General features: G+C 41.2%; 1 protein-coding gene across 4 annotated transcripts; it reads right to left on the bottom strand.

Moving 5' to 3' along the window:
- Positions 1-649: 649 nt before the first annotated feature.
- On the bottom strand, positions 650-21827 carry GCFC2 (GC-rich sequence DNA-binding factor 2). Of its 4 annotated transcripts, none has more exons than XM_048065712.2 (18): positions 21514-21827; positions 19365-19475; positions 17898-18056; positions 17036-17251; positions 16081-16166; positions 14698-14813; positions 12858-13044; positions 11791-11914; positions 9612-9690; positions 8593-8705; positions 7773-7972; positions 6894-7047; positions 6501-6622; positions 5621-5697; positions 4921-4987; positions 2561-2707; positions 2149-2273; positions 650-1921 (listed from the first exon to the last, which is right to left on the bottom strand). In XM_048065712.2, the coding sequence occupies exons 1-18, from the start codon at positions 21758-21760 to the stop codon at positions 1807-1809; spliced, it is 2445 nt and encodes an 814-aa protein (XP_047921669.2). In that variant the 5' UTR covers positions 21761-21827; the 3' UTR covers positions 650-1806. The 4 variants fall into 4 exon arrangements, with proteins under 4 accessions (XP_047921669.2, XP_013050001.3, XP_013050002.3 ...); XM_013194547.3 differs by having other exon boundaries at positions 17898-18059; positions 21514-21826; XM_013194548.3 differs by having other exon boundaries at positions 6894-7044; positions 17898-18059; positions 21514-21826.
- Between the last annotated feature and the right edge of the window lie 574 nt (positions 21828-22401).

Raw genomic sequence — 22401 nt, 5'->3', positions numbered from 1 at the left:
TGTCTTTATGGAGTAGATAGTGGCCACTTGTGAAACTGCCAGACTCAAGGGTCTCCAAAAGGGGCAACAGCAGGGAAGTAGACATATATACAAGCCCAACCCACTTCTGATGATACACCAATAATAATCTGCCAGAGCAGCACATACACACACTTTGAAACCAGTTTTAAAGAACTGAGCCAGAGCAGCTGCTCTTTAAACCAGATCCTTTGAATTAGTTTAAGTTGATCATGAAGCATCATCGTAGAAGAGTCTGAAGTGCTCGGCTGGGACAGGGGTTGAACTCATAAACATGGAAAGGCAATTATTATTGTAAGTCCTTACAAGTACTGCCTAATCCCTTGGAAGTAACATCTACAGAGTTTATTGTAATAGAACATCAATTATAGGTTGGTAGTAGCTTCTTCAGGAGCAAGCTTCAGACTGGATAAAACAAAGCAAGAAAGAATGAAACCACACGTTTGTGATTTCAGAGCAGCATTTTTGTTTCGATGCTCAGAGGAAAACAGAAGTACTCCATTATTAGAAAGCAGGATTTGCAAGAGTATTCCTCATTCTTGAAGGTAATGAGGGGCCAGCAGTGCCCTAGTTTTTTCCATATTTCACATAACATTCCTGTCATATTAAAGAATTGAACTGTAGAGGCTCATTAACACAGCAAAATATTTACTTGTTTTCAAAATACTCGTTTTATTTTAAAAGTCATCTTTTGTTTGTAACATTGATCAGAGCTATTTACAATTAAAATCTTTTACAAAAATATATTTTACAATTAAAAAATAAAAAAGGGAATAAACCTACAAGAGTTAAATTCTCATCCGGTAGGATTCTGGAGATACAGTTGCAAGTAAACACCCATCAGAATTTGAGATGCACAAGGGTTTCTACAATAAAACATCCTTTGTATTCTGTAGCATTACTTACTGCAAATATACAAAGTTATAAAACATTAGAGATCTAATACAGGTATGGTGAAGTAAGGTTCAGTACCTCTCATGGGGAAGCAGAAGTAAGATTTTCTTAGGAAGTTGGTTACTAGAAGGTAATGGAAGTTGTGCTTATGCTTCTCATAATGAAGAGGTCTATTAAGAGTCTGATGATCAGGGTGTGACAACTCCAGGTCTGTGCACACAAGTTCAGTCTAGATCAAGTACAAAACTCCCCTATAAAGCACACGCTATCTTCACTACGTTTGTTCTTCCCCAGACAGTCTTCCGTGCAACTTCTTACCTCGCTAAACCCGTTTACCATCAGTAAACATTGATCAGACTCTTCACTGCACACAGACTTCTTCTGTTTCTGTACCAGAATCAAAACCCTTGCAACTTTATCAATTCTTTTCCACTATGGACAACTTAAAGGATAACCCTACCGGAATCACTGCAGACAAGTTAGAGTTCAATGGCTGCTGAGTTGGAGAGTGATAGTTAGCAATATAATACTGAAAACAGCTTGTAAAGTTGTCAGCTCTATAGCAGTGATAAACTTTACTGGAAAGATAGGGAGTGCCTGTAATCCTTCCCAGAAGAATAAAACAATAAAGCTTTATTGCCATACATTTCAGGATGTCTGCAGTTTACACTGACAACTGATTTTTTTTTTTTTTTTTAAATATTCCTTAACTTACGAGCAGATGGCAGTAGAACGCATTTGGAAAAAAAACCTCCAAGTATTTAACAATAAGACAGGGATGTCACCTGATTACCGCTACATCTTTGGGTAGGCAGAGTCCACTAATTTAACAGAACTTTTTTTAGTTTAAATATCAGGCTTGTTTCAGTAATTTAAACACTGCTTCAAAAATCCCTACTTCCCAATTACGGATTTAAGATGTTCAAGTTTGTACTCTTCAATGAAGTCTTCAACAACATGCAGAGCCTTGACCTTCACCAACAGAAGAATAACTTCTTTTGTTTCATCACTATAAAAAAAATGAAAAATTGATATAGCAACACATGTACGCACCTGACTTTAACATTAATAAACTTAAAACATACTTAAAAGAGAGTCAGGCATCCCTCCTTCACCACCTGTAGTTAGTGCCCCGGACACATTGATCAGTAGCAGGACCCAAAATCTAGAGCTTCAAACAACACGTTAACATGAAGTATATGAGGAAGCGCTGAATCCCAAGGGATGCACACATACCCGTGGTTATTCTTGTGGTGCACACGTGCACACTGCAGCAAATGCTGGCAGAAGTTCAGTAACTCCGGGAGAGTTGATCCATTTCCAAGATCTTCGAACCATCTTTCTGGGAGGCACGCAACCACCTGTTGAGTCAAAGAATATTTTGTAAGTTTAAAAAGAGAAGTTTTTCAATAAAATCAAGTCCCGCTACTTCTGACAGGGACTTCTTTTAGCAAGTTCAGTCATTATTTAGTAGTATGTTTTTTCTTTAAAGCCAGGATTATCATTACAAGCAGTTATTCTTAAAAACCCATAGACCAACGTTTGCTCTAAAATGTTTCACACACCAAGATCATGAAAAAAACCTTAAATGGTGCATGGTTACACTCCATCTGCAGGCTAGACCTGTCCTCACGTGAAAAAGCCTTACCTTATTACACTTTTCTATGTTATCCAGCCCTGGTGGTGTGTTTAAGAGGTTCAGAAGAAGGTAACGATTCAGCAGCTTGCTCAGTCCCAAATCACGGACCGTGGCTTCCTGTACAATCCCATTCCAAAGGAGAACATTGGAGAGCAGCTGCAGTGATAAAGAAACAGAATATGCATACTTGGTGGTTGAAGGTATGTTAAAACACAGTATTAGAACTTTTATCTTAAGTGTCCATCCAACTAAAGTACTCAAAAAACAGGATTCACACTCTCCAAATCTACTGTCAGCCACTACGAAGCTGCATATAATAGATCTTATCAAGTAGAATAATATTATATGTGCCTATGAACTGTACCCCGCTATGCGTATACATGACCTCCCAAGGCAGGGAAGAGCATTTTACACTTCTAATAGGTTAACAATTTGCTAACACCCAAATATAGAACACAGCTATACTTCATTCTTTTCAAAGGAAAGCTGGCAGTCAAGTCCGAATGCAGACAAAAGTACTACTACGACGTTGCCCCTACAAGGAATATGGACCAGTAACAAGTGAGATCCAATTCTAAGTGAACCTCAGAGAATCTGAGACAGAAGTAAAATAAAAAGAAGTTTCTACATCTGCTCAGGATAAGGCTATTTCAAGTAACTGTTAACCTCAAGGAATGTTACCCTCACAGAAGTTGCATGTGGTCTTTGCAGTCGCCAGTCAAAAAGCACTCACAAAGCCCACCACTTCTGCAGATTTCTCTGGAGTACCTGACAGGACACTTCCATTTATGTGCAAGAGGGATCTGCTAGGCAAGTCAGGCTTTAGGAGAGCACAAAACACTGAAATCTCATCAGCTGTACTTCTGTATTAAAATAGCTCCTGACTCGCTTTTCACCTGGCCCAATTAGTATCCACCCATACAATTTCTGGGCATGGTTTAGAGGCCACTCCTAAGAAGCAGCCTGCAGATGACCATCTGCTTGGAAAGACAGGGTTTAACGACATGAATGGGGGCTGCACAGTGGCCGTGCATCTCTGCCTGAGAAGAGTCTCGAGCACAGATGTCTATTAGTATCAAACAGGTCTCAGGAGTTTAACACAGATGAGTTGCAGCACCCTGGGGTGACTGAATTCATGCCTCTACTCCAGGAAAAAAGTGGAAAATAGTCAGACACCCAAAGCAAGACCATTTTGAAGTACTCTCCACATCACCACTGTGACAGTGAAGATGGAAATCCAAAGCTAAAAGGAGAAAACTCCGGTCTACAGCAAAAGATCCCAGGTCTGACTTCTAGGAACATACATGCATTTGGCAACATATTTTAAAATCAGGTAATACACGGTCTTAGAAATATTAGAAGGTGGAACCAGAATCCTAGGTCTGCCTTGGTTTTGCTGGGTGTCCAAATCCTCAAATGTTAAGCTCCACCTTGCCCTCTCTGCATCTGTCCATGACGGACACAGTAGCTCACCCCAGAAGTGAAGGTGGCAAGTCCTTTGCCAAACAGTCCTCAACACATCCAGATCTCCAGGCTTTTTTTTTTCCCTTATTTACAAGAAGCTCTGCTTCATGACAATAGGAAACCTATGAAGGGCCAGACATCACGGATGCAGGGGAACTGCAATATTGTCTGTGATCTTAATGGGTTTTCATGCATTTAAATTTCATCTTTAGTACAAATATACCCCCTAAAGGACGCAGATCTTAGTGGGAATTGAATCACGGGTATTCAGAAATTCCCAGCTTAGCACTCCAGAAGTAAAACTCTACTGATGGGCTTATACGAATGTGCAGTGAGTATATCCAACAATAAGGGCAGCATTTGTGCTGTAGGCATGTACTGAGGGAACAGACCTGCTAACAGAGTGACAAGCACAGAATCACAGAATTGAAGGGGTTGGAAGGGACCTCGAAAGATCATCGGGTCCTCCAACCCCCCCGCCAAAGCAGGTTCCTTAGAGCAGGCTGCCCAGGTAGGTATCCAGACGGGCCTTGAATATCTCCAGAGAAGGAGACTCCGATGACTAACATTTGCATGACAATGACTAACTGATCTGATGCAACCCCACCAGGTCTGGCTGATGCACCCAAACTGAACGAAAAAAGAGCAGGAACAGATGGTCAAATCAAAGTCTCTTGCAAAATACGTACAAGTTGGGTAAACAAAGTGCTCATTTATAGTTGTTTTTTAAATCTTCACACGCGGGTTGACAAAAAGAATATATCCTTCACTGAAAAAAATAGGTATCCATCCTAATACATTAATCTCTCAGGAATCAGATTTGTCTGAAAATACATTTCCTTGACTGCTGCAAAACATTTTTAACTCAATACTTTTCAAAGAAAAGACAGGTATTTTTTCTTTACCTTAACAGCTGACCAAAAACGTCTTTCTTGAAATTTTGAACCTGGTGATAATTTATCTTCCACAGTGCTAGTCATGAAAATAAGAAAAAAGGTGAAATAAGGATTTTGTTTTTAAAAGAACATAAGCAGACAAGCAGACAATTGATCTCAAACACTGATGAATTACAATTACAGAATTCTTTCAGTAGTGACAACCAGGTGCAGGGAAACAGCTGTCAATTTAAACCCATTATAATACAATTACTATAAAATAATTCCCGATAAAATTAGCAATCAGAAGCACCTCATTCCCATCTCTGTAAGAGTGTTCGGTAATAAGCATCAAGAATATAAACCCCACTTTCGGAATGACCTGAGGAATCAAGAGCAGCAGGGGTAAAAGACCACCTAATAACAATACAGGCCCTCAGATATTGTAAATGACTACAGCAAAACCAGACTGTGGAGTGGACCTGAGGTACTGGAAAGCTTTTAGTTACAGGAGCAAGCAAGCATCAAGTCCACCGTGGAGTTAATATTTACAAACTCCTAAGAAGAGTGAAGCTTCATAACCTTTCCTACAATGGAACAGTAGGAGGCACGTTTGTCCCATTAGCTGCTAATGAATATCTACAATATTTCACCTACATCTGTGGGGAAGAGGTGTACGGAAACAAAATTTAAAAGAAAGAGGTAAAAAAAAAACCTGGAGTCAGCTTACCTTTTAGGATACAGAGGAATAAAGACATCTTCCTCTATAGATTTCTTCATCCTTAGGACAACCACGTTAATCAAATCCTGTTTTAAAAAAATTAACACTTCTTCACAAGAAAAAGACTTCATCTTCCATTTAAAACAATTTCAGTTTTGTTAATCTAGGAATGTAACAGATATATAGGTGCCACTTGCATATAAAACACAGATCACAGCTACATTAAAGAACTGTTGTCAAGTCTCAGCTTTAAACCGTCCCTTTTGGATAACCCTTAAGATGATTGTTGTTGGTTTTTTGTTTAAGATTAAGTTATTTCCTGCTGCCTTGCAGCCATGAAATTCTCTATAAAAATCACCACAGATAGGATAGTATGTGTTTTGGGGGGAATGTGTTGAGAACGTTTTAAGTTTGGGGATTTTTAAGTTTTAAAATTTCTGCTGTGAAGAACAAAGAGGAATCCTCTTTTTTCTACCCAATAGCTACTTAAAAAAATCTTACAAGCTGAACACTGGAGTATTACTAGCATTTATATCTCAAATTTTGACAGATAATTAAATGCAAAACTGAAACTTCTAACCATTGCTATTGTCATAAGCAGAAAGATCAGATCTATGATAGGAGTTTTGATAGGTACAGGCAGAAGTTTCCTAGGAACAGGGGCTGATTTCTGCCTTAGAAGTATCCCATCTTCTACCACCATCAGTAAGGACAGCATCAGACTGGTAAAAGTCAACTATTAAATCTTCTTACTATAAGGTGACAAAACAAATAAGTACTCAGAACTGAAAAACTTCAGGACAATGTTGTAAGTGCACATAGAAGCATACACAGTAAGTGTGGACAGTGGATGAAGTTCTTCCTTTCTCAGTACCGTAAGAGCTTTTACCTCTTTCGCTTTTCTGCCTTCACTTTTGGACGGAACTTGTTTTTCAAAGATATTTCTGCAAAGCTGTACAAGGTTCTCAGTCTGTGAAGTTGATAAAGGATCCCACACATTCTGTACAAATGCTGGAAAAAAGGAATTTAAATTCATAATATCCAAGTGGTTGTCTGCTCTAGTTTCAAGGCATTAAAACGTAATGGAAGCAAACATTTAAAAAGCTAAGCCTCTCATTCACAATTATCTTCCAAGAGGCTACTTTAGCCTTATTCTGTGGAACCACGTAATCACTACATCTTGGAATGATTATATACCTAACATTAATTGATAGTTATCACTTACTTATGGTTTCATTGCTTACAGCACACAACAAACGTTTTCAAGACAGCCTTAACATACCTGTAATTTTTGGTAGAACAGTTTTCTCAATCACTCTAGGCAAGACTTCTTGATCAGGATCATCATCCCGTTTTGATTCAGATGCGTTTTTCGCATTACTGAATTCTTCTACAGCTCGGAACCAGGGCATCTCTCCCAAGTCTGTAAAACTCTGCTGAAAGATCGTTCCTATTAGTTGTCAGCTGGGCAGGATTGAAACGAAAAGCTCCATGCAAAAATACATCCAGTGATACCACAAAGATTCTCACTTAATTTTAGATACATCCTTATCACTGAATGGGCCAAAACAACAAGTTAAAAAATTGGATTTCGAACTAGAATTCAAAGAGTGGGGTTGTCTTCAAAGAACTCAGGAGAATTCTTTTTACAAGGGGTGGTGCAAAAGGGCCAGGGGATAAGGGAGAACAAAGTTAAGAAGATTCTAACTCTGAGAACATTAGAAATTAATGGATATGCTATGCATAGGAAGAGCTACACCTCTTTTTTCATATTAGCACAGATGAAAACAATTCATATACAAAAATGACTTGGCAGGAAGGAAACGGACCTCCTCCTTCTAAATAACATACTTTTATCTCAAGCTCTGGAATACCCCTACAATCCAAATGACAACGTTCCCATACAGAAGTCTTCCCTGCAAAGAGCAGGGCCTATGCCCTGTCATACTTTGAGCTGCCAGAAATACTCACAGATGTCACCAGCTAAGAGATGAGTAAGGCAGAAAAGCCAAGTTTACTAAGACAGCACAGACCAGAAATGCAACAGGTTTTACTGAGCAGTGCCTACTGCTTCAGTGTGATACCCAGATGCCTAGAGTTCACCTCTGCCATATAATACGAACAATTTTTCCACAAAAATGAAGTTTGATGATGCACCTACCTCAAGAGGATTCCAATTTATTAACTCAACTCTGATCAATGGATTTAAAAGCTTAGGCAGGCAAAAACTGACGTAAGCATCACAGTAAGAGTCAGAAAACTTCTCTTTCCATTCCTGGAATTTCAACAGGATTTTTCTGATGTCACAAAAATCTGCATGTACATCTTCAAAGATTTTCCTACTATCCTCTAAAATGTTATCTATGGATAATATTCATTGGGAATAAAAAGAAACAATCACAGAATTTATTGAGGCATAAGCTGAATAGTTTATGAATCTATAGGACACAAGAAATATCTATATGATGATTGCATTTGTCATTTATCTTTCACACATCTTACACTGAAATGGGTTTTAAAAACTGGCTCTCTGGAAAGCCCTTTATCAGGAAAAACCAGAAAACCACAAAAAGACAGACTTCTTTATGAACCACTGCACAGATTTATACATCTGCTATGTTTCAAATTTTGTATCACAGACTCCTACAACTTCAGACCTGAAAATCCCTCTGCTGTTTTCCAGAAAAAAGTTATTATGCCTTTCCCAGCTCCTCCTGACCCACCTATTCAAGGCAATTAAAATCTTGAATAAAAATTCATTCATTCCATCTTCAGAAAACAAATTGATTAGACAAAAAAAACTACAACCTTAGATCTAGTCTTCCCAAGTAATTAGTCACTGTCTGAATGCATTTCTTCTCTGTAGCATAGAAGAAATGACATAATTCATAAGTAATATTTCTTCACTTTTATTTGAAAAATCATTAAAAATATCAGAAACGAATTTTGTTATCGTACATCATATCAAGACTGGCACCAACCTTTGCTCTTCTGGAATTCAGTCACCTCTGTTGGAGTCAGCTCATCGTCACTTGACATGCCTTCATGGTGGTCGGCTTCTTGTGACTGCTCTCTCACCTGCCGCCTGCAAGTCCTGTATTTGTAATGAACTCAGATGAGTTACCATTCCCCGTTTACTTACGTGGAAGAAAGCTTATTGAGAAATAATCCAGCTTCAGAAATACACTAAAAACACATGGTGAGAGCAAAAACCTAAGGAAATGCAATGGGAAGCAGTAGTAATTATGTAACCATAAGGAGCAAGAACTGTGGAACAAGGAGGTACTTCGTGAAGTGACATAAAGGAGGTTACAAGAACATCTCATCTTCCTCATCGCCATGCAGGAACCTTTATTACACCTCATCCCTACTGAGGGTTCTAACAACTCGTCCCACCCGGAGCACCAGACATCTAGCATGGCACTGGAGATACACATTGTTTTTCATCCAATTCCAAATTTCTTACTGCAAAGCACAGTTATGAGTCAAGGCACCAGCGCAACTGAAACAATTTCAAAGCTCCCAGTAACTTAAGAAGCAGCAGTCTCTGAACACTGAAACCCAAGATGTAGTATCTGGCCTATACTGACTGAGGATGGGCTCGATGTTGTACTGCTTAACTCACCACCACCGCCCCCAGCAGCAACGGTACTTCCAGCCTGTTTTTGTTACTTGTGCAATAATACAAGAACGTATTTCTGTAGAAGGTCACAGTATTATCTATTACACCAGGGAGAGAAAAAGCTCCTCTCATATAGTTTTGTAATCAGCCCTACTTAAAGACTTGTTATTTTAAAATAACAGGATCTAAATCAGTATGGAGAGAATTACATTAACAAATAGATTTTTCCAAATAGTTTGAGCTCTGGAAGGCAAATACTTTTTTTGGTGTAATCTTACTTAATAATCCTTTGGATTTACATTCATCACTGCGTAAGCAACAGGAAACCAGTGTACCATACATTTATCAGAATTAGCTGTACATATACGTAATAGCTACCTTCGATGTTCACACGCTTTCAGAAGCTCCATCTTTCCATCACCTTCCAATCCACCGTTAGTTGGTTTGTCTTTCCCAGCTAACAGAAGACAGAAATAGACAAAAGAAAACAGTATGATTTAAAAGTTCCTATTTTCTCAAACGCAAAAATGATTCTCCTTCTATTGTTCTTTATTTGGAAAACAGCCAAAGAAAACAAAACCTCCTGATCAAAAACTGTAACAGTCTCCAGTGTAAAGAACAGCAAATATTGCATGTTAAATGCATGACAGTCATGTGTGGTTGTTCCTTTTTAACAGCTGATGGAAGGGGGGTTTGAAAACATTCCAGCCAATAAATCACCGCTTCCCAGTCCTGGCCAGGAATGGAATTGTCTTCCACAATCTGCTCCTAGCAGCGTGAAAGGCATGTGGAGGGACTTAATTAGCCTGTATGTCAAAAAATGAAACTATGCAATAAATTGAGTAACTTCGGTTTTAGTTAGAACGCTGCAATGGAGGTTAAATCCCCAATTTACATTATTCAAGATCATTGAATTTCAATTTCAAGACTAGTCAGCTCCTCACTATTTCTTCTTATGTGGATCTCCTTGTGGGACCCAAATCACCCCCTACTTTCATTCTCAAAGCATTTTCTTCTACTTGGACCATTCATTTGTATCAGTATCAGCTGGCTGGTGTGTGCACAGCATACAAAAAAGCATCCTACTGCTCAAGTATTCCAGTATAAGGAAAAACATCATTTCCACTAAATTAAAACACAACTAGGAACATAAATAACAATTAAAAGCTCTGTTAAACATTCAAGTACAGTTCCATTTGTAATAAGCTGAAAATAAAAAAAAAATAATAGCTACTACTGACACAAACAAGTACTCTTTTGTTCTAAACACCTGCTGTCAGTCTACCACACCATTTTACAAAATTACACATGCTACTGGTTTTCTCTAATCAGCCTTTTATCCTGTGTAGTCAGAGCACTGAACCCACGGTTGGTTGTTACCAGAAACTGGTGCATCTGGCCTCCATCTGTTCACAGCACCTCCAAGCACATCGCTGTTTGCTTTGCCTAAACAGCTTTAAACAGGACTTTTTTGTTTGTTTCTTTAAACAGCAACAGCTAAAGATTCACACTGCACGCAAACAATGCGTCAGCGTGGAAAGAAAACACGAGATGAGAAAACTGATCACTTTTCCTACAGCAACTAAAAGATTGTGTTTTGGATAAAAACCCTTACACAAAACAGCTTGCTTCTTCATGTCCTTCCCTTCATTTAATTGTCACTGAAGAGTCTGAAATCTATATTGTGAGCATACACTTCGCCTTAAAGATACTCTAATGTAAAGTCACGTTGCCCAGTAAACGCATTGCTTTTTTTCACATATTCACAAATGGCAGAACCCCGTGCCAGCAAGGTTTAAGAGAACTGCAGAATGGTTTGGGTTGGAAGGGACCTTCAAGACCATCCAGTACCAACCCCCTGCCATGGGCAGGGACACCACCCACTAGATCAGGTTGCTCAGGGCCTCATCTAACCTGGCCTTGAACACCTCCAGGGATGGGGCATCCACAGCTTCTCTGGGCAACCTGTGCCAGTGCCTGAGTGTGAAGAATTGCCTCCCAACCTCTAATCTCAATCTCTTCTTTATTAGTTTAAAATCATTCCCCGTTGTCCTGTCGTTATCTGACTGAGCAAGAAGTAGCTCTCCATCTTTTTATAAGCCCCTTTTAAGTATTGAAAAGCTACAAGAAGGTCACTCTGGAGCCTTCTCCAGGCTGAACATCCCCAGCTCTCTCAGCCTTTCTTCACAGCAGAGGTGCTCCAGCCCTCTGATCAACTTTGTGGCTCTCCTCTGGACCTGTTAGTCTTTCCCCAGCTTAAGACCTACTAGAAAAATGACTCCATTTCCCCTTTTAAATGCTGAGATAATTGCCAAGATTAATAACCCAAAATTAGTACTCGGTCATGCTATATTCACTATTATACCAGAAAAAAGAACATTATGAGCCTTACTGAGGTACGGATTTCAACTTAGATACAGTGCAACATGTTTACTGACAATATGAAGGGGAAAGAAGATGAAAAGTGGGAATAAAATACCATCCAAAAATTAACTGTGTATTTCTGCTTAAAGAATGAATGTTCCAATAAGAAAGTAACTTGTGACTTCATACTAACTTGTCAGATGCTGAATATAAGCAGATTCAATTTTCAGCTCATCTTGCCTTCGTTTCAACACTGCCATGGCTCGTTGCTGAAGAAGTGCATGTGCAGCCAATTCCAGCTCATTAATGTATTTCAGCTGAAATATAGCAAACAGTAATCAGGTTTGAAATAAAATAAAACAAAAAAAAGAAAAAACAAAGTGTTTCCATGGATTTTCAACCACAGCAGTGAAATTAGAACCGAAGTACTAAAGATTGAAAGTTCCTGCTCACTGGAGGTTTTCAGGCTGTTGTTTTAAGACTGAAAAACAAATTAAATTGCTTATCAAAGAATTACTTAAGACTTTATGCAAAAGTACTCAACAGGACACTTGTTTAACACTTAGTTTGTTTTCAGTTTGCCTTTGAGCCACTAGCCATTAAAGGAAAAATAATATTAACAAGCACTTGCTCTCTTTAGCATTAAACAAAAAGACTCACAACTGCAATGCAATTGGCATAAATTAGATTTGATAGCACTGTCTATACAGGACACTTTCACCGAAGCTGAACTTTAGGCAGCCTCTCCCCATGTCCAAACCTTCCCACATCTTTTTAAACAGATAATGTTTCAAGAAACAGATAGAGCAGATAACAGACAAATCCTTACACAGCTCAACTAAATCAATCCCAATTCAAATCTAACATGAAATCCTTACTACCTCCATTACATTACAGAAGTCACATACATTTTGAGATCCCCAAAGTGAATTTAAGCCCCACCTCTTGTTCAACTTCAGCACACTCTGGTTATTGTACACACACAAAACTCCCCCCAGTAAGATTTTTGGTTTTATCCATCAGAATCTAGGTGAGACCACAGACAAGTCATATACCTATACTAGTTTGATCGTTACCAACCCTCACCATGACCTAAAGTTTATTTCTCTTTAATTTTGTTTCCTGTTGTATTCAAATTTCTGAGTTTTTAATTGGGTAGTGTCCTTTTTACCATCATTTCCAAACAAAAAGCCCTCATCTTCTCATCTTACATTGACAGAATGTACCTTTACCATGATTTTAAAAAAAATATACACATACTTTTTCATTCAAACAGTTTATCAAGTTTTCTACATATGTCTTCATGGCCCTGTAGAATTTGTAATTCAAAGCAGCATCTGAAGACTTCTCTAATTCCTTGACAGTCATCTTTGAACTTTCAATGTCCTGCATATATTTTTCATACTCCCTCTGGTGGGCACAGTGCACATCCTGCAATGATATTATCCTAAAAAAGAAAAACCCAGACAAGTGAAACTGTTGCCAAGTTCACAGCTAATGCATTCCAAAACGTTTTCTCCCCACTAAAATAAAGCATAAAATCTTTGCCTGTATTTTATGCACTTGCATTTAAGCTAATAAGCATTGAAAGTTATATGCGTGCCAGCATTTGCAAGAATATGGGGTGTGGGCAAGCATCAGGCTTTGGAGAATCAGGTGTCACTTACGTGGTGATAGTTTTGAAAGCACCACTGACATTTTACCTAGACTCCTCAATACACTGTGCTTCCCAAAAACACGAAAAGTTGAGTGGTATCACATTAAATGGATTCTAGTCAACATAAGTTCAGTAAAACTATAGCACACGTCAGCATGTCCGCAACTGCTTCTGGCTGAGCTGGCTCTGAAGGACGACAGGGGATGGCTTACCTTGGGATGCCTGACGCCAGCTGTCCTGCCCAAACACCCTTTTGGGGGTTCCCAGCTCCACTCAACGACATTTCAGCTGCCCATATGTCCTGGTTCCAGTTAGGACAGAGTTAAGTAGCTCATAGTAGCTGGTAGGGTGCTATGTTTTGGATTAGGATGAGAAGAGCGCTGATAACATGCTGATCTTTTAATTGTTGCAGAGCAGTGTTTACACCGGGCCAAGGACTTTTCGGCTTCTTGCTCTGTCCTGCCAGCGAGCAGGCTGGGGGTGCAGCAGGAGCTGGGAGGGGACAGACCCAGGACAGCTGACCCAAACTGGCCAAAGGGGTATTCCATACCATCTGACGTCATGCTAAACAATATATAGGGGTGGCTGGCCGGGGTGGGGGGCCGGCTGCTCGGGAATAGGCTGGGCATCGGTCAGCGGGTGGTGAGCAATTGCATTGTGCATCACTTGTTTTCTTACACATTATTATTGTTAATACTATTACCATTATCACTATTATTATTATTATTGTTATTATTATTTTCCTGTCTTAATAAACTGTCTTTATCTCAACTCACAGGCTTCACTTTCCCGTTTCTCTCCCCCATCCCAGAGAGGGAGGGGGGAGGGTGAGCGAACGGCTGTGTGGTGTTTAGCTGCCAGCCGGGTTAAACCACAACACCATACAGCAGCTGCTGAACAGCTAAGAAAAAGTCAGAGCTTGGCACAGTAAGGGGAAAAAAATCACAGCATGGCTTGGAAGGGACTTTTAAAGATCACCTAGTCCCATCAAGACAGGTCCTAAATGGGCTGCATAGAATGTACTGCTGCTTTAGGAAATACTACACTATTTTTGCAGCTGTAAGAGGGATAGGATAGCCTACAGTGAGGGATTTTCCTCACTGTAAGAGGGATAGGATAGCCAGCTGCATCTGCCCTGGTTGAAGTTTTCCATGCTTGGCAAAGTTATGTTGTACCTACACTCCTGTAAGAGCTACTAGCAAGCACAAAGATCCACTGCTTTATTCTAGATAATAAAATGCTGCTGAAAAGTCCAAGTACTCTAACAACAAAACACTGCCAAGTTAAAAGTTTGCAATACTGTGCTAGACATAATTGGCATGTTAACCCAAAAATCCTCCAATATTCAGGAGAAAGAGTAAGAATCAGAATAAGAGTCATCTCTTATTCTGCAAGAAAATGAGCACATACATCTGAGAAGTTAACACTAAAAGCAGTATTTACCTTTCAGTCAGTCGCTTTTTTACAATTTCCAAGCTCACAGGTGGTAAGGAAACAGAGGTATCAAACTTGGGTTTAGCTGGTTGAGATTTACACAGGGAAGCATCATCGTAAATTTCCTGAAAGAATTGTAAGTGTTAATTTTTAAGCCACAAATTTAATGAGTTTAATACACATTTTATTAAGTTCTGCCTCTGCAGCTTTAGAGATCAACAAGAAAATTTGAATATACAAGGCATATGATAAAAACATGCGTGTTTCAAAGGTTAAATTCAGTAATTTTTGTAAAACATAAGCAAGGAAAACTGAATATAAAAACTGTATATACATTGCATCAATACCCTGCATACATACATAAACACCACAAAATAATTTGTAATTTAGAGTGCATTAAAGTTGCTCTCTTCTTGGTCTGAATATATTAATCACTCTAGTGATACATAATGACAGCTGAGACCTCACTAGTACTACAATTTTAAATATAAAATGTAGAAATCATAAACTAAATATAAAATGTAGAAATCATAGTCAAGCAGTGATAAGGACAGAATTTTCATTCTGAAAACTCAGCTTGACTGTAATTGTAACTAAAAAAGGATTCCATTTTAGCTTATAATTTACATGACATACTACATTCTAAAACAGTAGAAGCTTGTAAGTTAAAACCTAACCAAAACACAATTAACTGAAGCCATCAAGTCCATGACTAACAAGGCTTGTAACAGTTTTTGCCATTTCCTGAACAGCAGAAATTAAGGGTTTTGCAGAAACACGTGGGGCATGAGGGCCAATCATGCTGGATTTGAAACTCAAAAGATCGACGCAACTTTCCCCCAATCCTCTAACTACTCCCACTTAACAAGCAGCATTTTCTACAATTGTCCCTTCTGAAATAAAGAATTGGTCTTTCAGATTTTCCTCATCTGATCCAGATTTGATGATTTAAGCCAAAAACAAAACTACCTCTACAGAGAACACATTTTTGCCAGTTATTTAACAGAAAAAAATAAGACCATTCTGCCTAAATGAAAAAAAAAAAGATTGCCACCCAACAGAAATTTGGCACTGATGAAATAACCAATTTGGCTTTGCATCCTTTTATACTGCAGTATTTGAGAAATCTTGCCGTCAAGATCCCTGGGCTCATCTCTGCTTCTCCCAAGGTGTTCCTTCACAAGTTGGTAACCCCTTGAGGCATTACAATATCCTTCTTCTGAACAGCATCACAGAGATCACAAACTGTCATTATCACCTTTTCCTGGAATTATCAGCACCTAACTTCCTAAAAATCTCTTTGACTCAGCAGAAAGGAGATATGACTCCAGAACAAGCTCTCTTGCCTATGAGCAAAAAGCAACTTTCAGTGGTTAAGAAAGCACATATCACCTGAGAGAGCTTGACAGCTTTCTTTATTTGCTGTTCTTCCCACCTCATTTGTGCTTCATCTTCACTTGACTCATCACTAACAGACACTGGAAGTTAAAACAATCATTAGTACAGTAATTACATCCTTACGTACCTCCCTCCTCCCTGCCCAATGTTTCTCCTCCCTCGAAAACAACACTTCCCATAGCCATTACTGGAAGTGACGTTCACAAAAAACAGCAGATGAGAAGTCTGCACGTGAAGGACTTTGAAACTGGAAGACTTGGAAATGGCAATTGGAATTTGTAGAACTGATAACAATATTCATTTTCTCAACATAGTGTTTCTCAGACAACTACTATTGCAGTACCAGGAGCACAAACACCTCACTTATGTTTCAAAGCAAAATTACATAAAATGTAAGTACAGTTAGACTGTAACAGGGGACATTATACAGAGCAAATCCTTGAGTGATCCAAAATGTATGCTCTACTACAGATACAAAAGTATCTCATTAGCATTGATTAGAATTACAGAATTAGCTCATAGCTATGCAATCCTTATAACCATTATTCAAATAAGAACAATTTTTTTTTCCCTTCCCCTTTTCAAGAAGAGCCATAACATCAATGTGGGTAGACCACTGGGAGGAATGGAACATAAATGGGAAACAAGATTTAGAAAACTTACTTAGGATGATTGTTCTTACACCAGTTTTATACACTTTAAATGTTATGCCTCCAAGGCTTTTTTTTTTTTCCCCTCCAGTCAGCAAGGTCAAGTATCATTGTAAAAGTTTTTCCTCAAGGCATCCTGCACCCCTATATTAGTGAAACCTGAAGCAGGTAAATGTCTCATATAAAACTCAAGCACCAACTTTACAGCCTTTTGCCAATACCCCCCAGGAGCAAGTTCTCTCATTCTTCCAGATGTCAAAACAAGGACACAGCCAGTGGGAAAAACGGCCCAAACTCACCCATGTGTTCAGTCATTCTCTGCCTAAGAGTTCTCATTTTCGGAGCAAAATTGAGATTCTTCATATAAGACTCATCTTCACTCTCTTCACTGCTTTCTCTTCTCCGAGAAACCTGACGACCATTTGAAACATCCAGTGGAAGATAATCAGCCTGTGTCCTGGCTAAGTGACGTTTCCTCCGAGCAGACTCAACACAAGCTGCACTGGGGATATTAACTGCATTGAAGAGAAAAAAAATCCAAGTAACGCTCTGTATTGTTCCTAACGTCAATAACCACCACAGTTCAAGTTACTGTACAATTCTGATTACAGGACAAGATATTTTTCTTGGAACCTTACCATATAATATTACAAGTGAATATAAGCAGGTGGAAAGACATCCTTAAAAAGCAGCTCAATCGAAAAAACAAAACTCAGACTTCTTCTTTCAAATAACCACTAGCCTGTTGTCCTTTTTCCGATCTCCTCAGAGGATCAAGGTTACTGAACTAATGCAGTTTACAAAGAAATCAAAAGTTTACAAATAAGACAGCATAGATGAGGTTAAATTCTAATCTCAAAGTGAATTATGCATCATTAAAGATCAGTTTTTTCACTGCCTTTCTTCCAAAAGGAATGGTTACAATTTTTGATCCATTTCCTGAAATTAACACAGAACCACAAACATTCGCAGTCAAAAACATTGGGGAACTACCACTGTGCTTTCAGAAGGGTCAGCCTCAACTCAGCACAAACAAGATGCTTACATCTTACATGATTTTAGCTAAGTGGGATTCATCTCACCCGTCTAGTCATGTACTTTCAAACAAAAGAAGTTGCAATACTACTTCTAAAAAAATAAAAAAATACATCCACCACTGACCTGGTGATAAATCCTTCCTCCTCCCCGGAGGAGTGGATTCATTTTCAGAGTCTGCGCTGTTGTTGTCCTCACTTTGTGAAGAATAACTTTCCTCCTCCTCCTTCTCCTCTTCGTGCATGTCTTCATTGTTACCAGTTCCAGGCTCCAAATCACAGATTTCTGCTTTAAGTGAAAGAAGTAAGACATGATTTCAGTTTTGGCTGCTGAAATGAGATGTGCCATTAACTGTTTTACTAAATTATTTATTTAGTTGCTAGTAACTGTTTGGACTGTATGACCAAAGACTGGTCACACATCTATTTCCACCCGTCCTTATCAAAACAGGCCAAAACTTCACACATTCCAGTACAGTTATTTACAGCCCACATCTCATCTGGAATTGAAGCATCTGTGGCAGCCCTGAACTAACACATTCTTCTGAGAGACAGAGCACATTTGTACACACAAGAGCAACACATAAGCTCCCAGCTGACATCTGATTTATGTCTTCATAGGTCACAGCTTCATTTCATAAAGGGGGGGTTGGTTTGATTGTTTTTAGCACTAACAATGAGGGAGCTTGTACTTAAGCAGTAAAGATTAATTTATGTTTTGTCTCTGATTATCTTAGAATTCTCTAGAAACACTGCTTTCTCTTCAGTCTGCCACTATCTTCAGTAAGCCATATTGAACATGTCACCAATTATAAGAGTAAGGCATACTTTTATAAGAAGTTACTAAAGATTTATTTGAACCACAAAGGAAATTATATCTCAACCTAGTTTATTTTTATCTAGCAGTAGCATTACAGCATATCTGTGAAATGCCAGAGGTGTCAAAGAGGTAAATAGAAGGGAAGAGAACATCTTATACACACTTGTAAAACAGACAAACCCCAAATATCCCACTAAGAAATTTTACTAAGATTCAATAAGATTCACTAAGATTCAACTAAGATTCAATAAGACTTAGAATATTAACAGAACAATCAAGGCTATTGATGGCATCCAATTAAGATATCCACATTTTAATAGCAAAGTTTAATAACACAAAGCTTAAGGTTTACCTTAAGCTCCATCAAACAAAAACTTATTAAGCTCACATTTGATCTGAATTTTTGCGCTAACACTGCAAACTGACAGTACCCAGCAGTGAATAGCTGCCACAGTTTTAAAGTCATGATGCTGTGACATTTGTCACATGTTTTTAATCAACCGATACACTACAGAGGTTCTGCATACTCAGCTCTTCTCAGGAACTCCCAAGTTCTGACCCCCCCCTTTTAGCAAGGTCAGTAAGGAAAAACACTAAATCAGTAGAAACAGATTAAAATTATAAGCTTGTAAAGTAACACTGCAAGTATCATCCCAGAATCAAATAGCAAATAGAAAGCATCTAACAGTATTGAGGCATAACTCTTAATTTACTGATTTCATAATGTTTTCATTGAACTAATGTAGGGAATCTTTTAACAGTAGAAGTACGTACTTTTGCTTTCTTCTACTTCTCTCTGTGCAGGCAGCAGGCTTTTCTTCTTTTGAATTCTAAAGGTTACTTCATTGAAGGACGGCTTTTTGATTTTGAAAAGTTCTTCATCACCTGGAGAGATAAAACCCAATGACTCAGAGACATATTAACAAAGTATTGTATATGCATGTATATATGTAAAGCACATATATATAAAGCAAATAAACCTTACATGTGCATTCAGCACATATTCTGAAGTTCTGGCTGCTTCTATCTAACTGACTAACTAGCTCTGACTAACTTCTGTCTACCTATCACTTTATTGCTCAGGATCCATCACTTCTGAATTTACATCTGTGGAGCTTAGCCTCCTTGACAGAGCAACACCTCCCCTAGCATGACCTGAGGCCATTTCCTCCTGCCCTATCACTTGTCACCTGAGAAAAGAAACCAACACCCTGTTCACTGCAGCCTCCTCTCCCGTAGTTGTAGAGAGCCACAAGGTCTTCCCTGAGCCTCCTCTTCTCCAGACTACACAACCCCAGTTCCCTCAGCCACTCCTCCTAAGTCCTGTTTTCAAGTCCCTTCACCAGCTTCATTGCTCTTCTCTGAGCTCCACCAACTCAATATCCTTCTTGCAGCAAGCTACCTTTCTGTTTTTTCAAGTTTTCTCTAGCTCTACAAAACTTTCCAATGTGTGCCACAAGCACACAAAGAGACATCAAAGTGCTGTTACAGGCACGTCTCTCCTAAACCCCACAACATCCGTAACACAGGATCCCAACTTGTGTTCAGAAGAAGGTGCATAGAAGAGACCTGCGGCCCACCAAGCAACCAGCACCCCCACTGCACTTGGTTTACGTGACAAGGGTTTGGTAGCAGAGGGCTGCAAGGGGGGGCCTCTGTGAGAAGAATCCAGAAGTTGCCCCATGTCAGTGTCAGGTAAGAGCCAGCTCCAGCCAGCTCCAAAGGGCCCACCACTGGACAGAGCCGAGTGCTGCGGCCTGTGGAGAGGCCCCTGGTGGAGCAGGCTGTCCCCCTGCAGCCCATGGGTCCCACACGGAGCAGATCTCCACGCTGCGGCCCGTGCAGGAGCCCCCGGTGGAGCAGGTGGATGTGGCCTGGAGGAGGCTGCGGCCCATGGAGAGCCCCCGCAGGAGCAGGCCCCGGGCCGGAGCTGCAGCCCGTGGAGAGGAGCCCACGCAGGAGCAGGGGGTCTGGGGGGAGCTGCCGCCCGTGGGGGCCCCGTGCTGGAGCAGTTTGCTCCTGGGGGATGGACCCCGTGGGACGGAGCCGTGTGGGAGCAGTTCTTGAAGAGCTGCTGCCTGTGGGCAGCCCCCGCAGGCTCAGTTCGGGAAGGACGGCATCCCGTGGGAGGGACCCCACGGGGAGCAGGGGCAGAGAGGGACCGTGAAGGAGCAGCAGAGACCAAGTACTAGGGTCTGACTACAATCTCTTATCATAGAATCAGTAAGATCTCCAAGATCACCTGATCCAACCATCCCCCTACCACCACTGTCACCCACTAAACCATGTCCCTAAGCACCAGGTCCATCCTTTCCTTGAACACCCCCAGGGACGGTGACGCCACCACCTCCCTGGGCAACCCGTCCCAGTGCCTGACTGCTCTTTCTGAGAAGAAATGTCTCCTCATTTCCAACCTGAACCTCCCCTGGCACAACTTCAGGCCATTCCCTCTAATCCTATCACTAGGTACCTTACAGAAGAGGCCGACCCCCAGCACCCACAGCTTCCTTTCAGGCAGTTGCAGAGAGCAATAAGGTCTGCCCTGAGCCTCCTCTCTTTATATACCATATCTGTTCCCTGTTTCCTTGCACCACTCGGGGGGAGGAGACGAAAGAGGGTGGACGGGGAGAAAGCGGTTTTAGTTTGCTTTTAGTTTCTCACTGCTCTAGCCTATTAGCAACAGGCAATAAATTGTATTGATCTCCCTGTGCGGAGCCTGTTTTGCCCGTGATAGCCGATGGGCGATCTCCCTGCCCTTATCTCACCCCCGAGCCCTTTTTGTCCCATTTTATCCCCTTCCAGGAGGGGCAGCGACCGAGCAGTTACGGCAGACCCCAGCAGGACAAACCCCCCCCCCCCCACCACGAAGCCACCGCGGCGGTGCCCAGCGAAGCCGAGAACCCCCCGCTCTCCGCCCCCTCACCTTCCCGCTCCTCCTCGCTCCCGAAGCTCAGCACCCCCGCACCGCCCCGCACCCCCGCTCCGCCCCGCACCGGCCGCTCTGCGGGCAGCGGCCCCTCCGCAGCGGCGGTGCCGGGGTCCTGCGGCGGGGCAGGGGCAGGGTCCGGGACGTAGCCAGGGTCAGGCTCAGCCCCCGGCTCCTCCTCGCTGCTGCCGCTGGAGGCCGGGCGGCGCCGGGCGCGGAAGGTGCGCGGGGCTCGGCGGAACATGGCGCGGGGCGGGCCCGGCAGCGGCTGCGTGCGGAGGGTGCGCGGCGGCCGCAGGCTCTGCCCCCTGCGGGGCCAGCCCCGCCTCGGGTCCCCGGGGAAGGGGAGGAGCGAGGGGAGGGGAAGGGAAGGGGAAGGGCCTCGCACAGGCTGAGGGGGGTGTGGAAAGTGTCCTCCAGCTGAAGGCGATCTGGGGTTGGGTGATCACTCAGACACGTGAAAATAAAATTTATTTGAAGGTCAGTGTGTGTGTGTGTGTTCGTGGTGGGGGTGGCCCTGATGGGTCCTTCCCGTGCCCCGCAGCTTGGTGCTACGTAGTTGTCAAAAAACAATCACGTTTTTTATTTTGTTTCTCTGGATTTAGCTCTCTGAAGGAGGCAGGCAAATGCCAGCGCTGTTAAGAGGGGTTGGGAACAGAAGGACGGTGGGGTTGTGGCATAACAAGGACTTAAATTTAGTTTGTGTGGTGAGGGGCTGTACAGTGGCACGTACCATCCCTCATCTCTGTGGTGAATGAGATCTGTGGAAAGAAAGCTTCAGGTCCAACCCCTACGGTTACACCAGGAACAGGGCGAGTCCTTCAAGTAAGGCCTTTGTGTCCCAAGAGAAGTATCCAAAAATAGTGGACATTTGAAATGTTCTTG

This window comes from Anser cygnoides, chromosome 3, assembly GCF_040182565.1.
Source record: "Anser cygnoides isolate HZ-2024a breed goose chromosome 3, Taihu_goose_T2T_genome, whole genome shotgun sequence".
In the NCBI taxonomy this organism is placed as follows: domain Eukaryota; kingdom Metazoa; phylum Chordata; class Aves; order Anseriformes; family Anatidae; genus Anser; species Anser cygnoides.
This window is presented reverse-complemented; position numbering and strand designations above follow the sequence as displayed.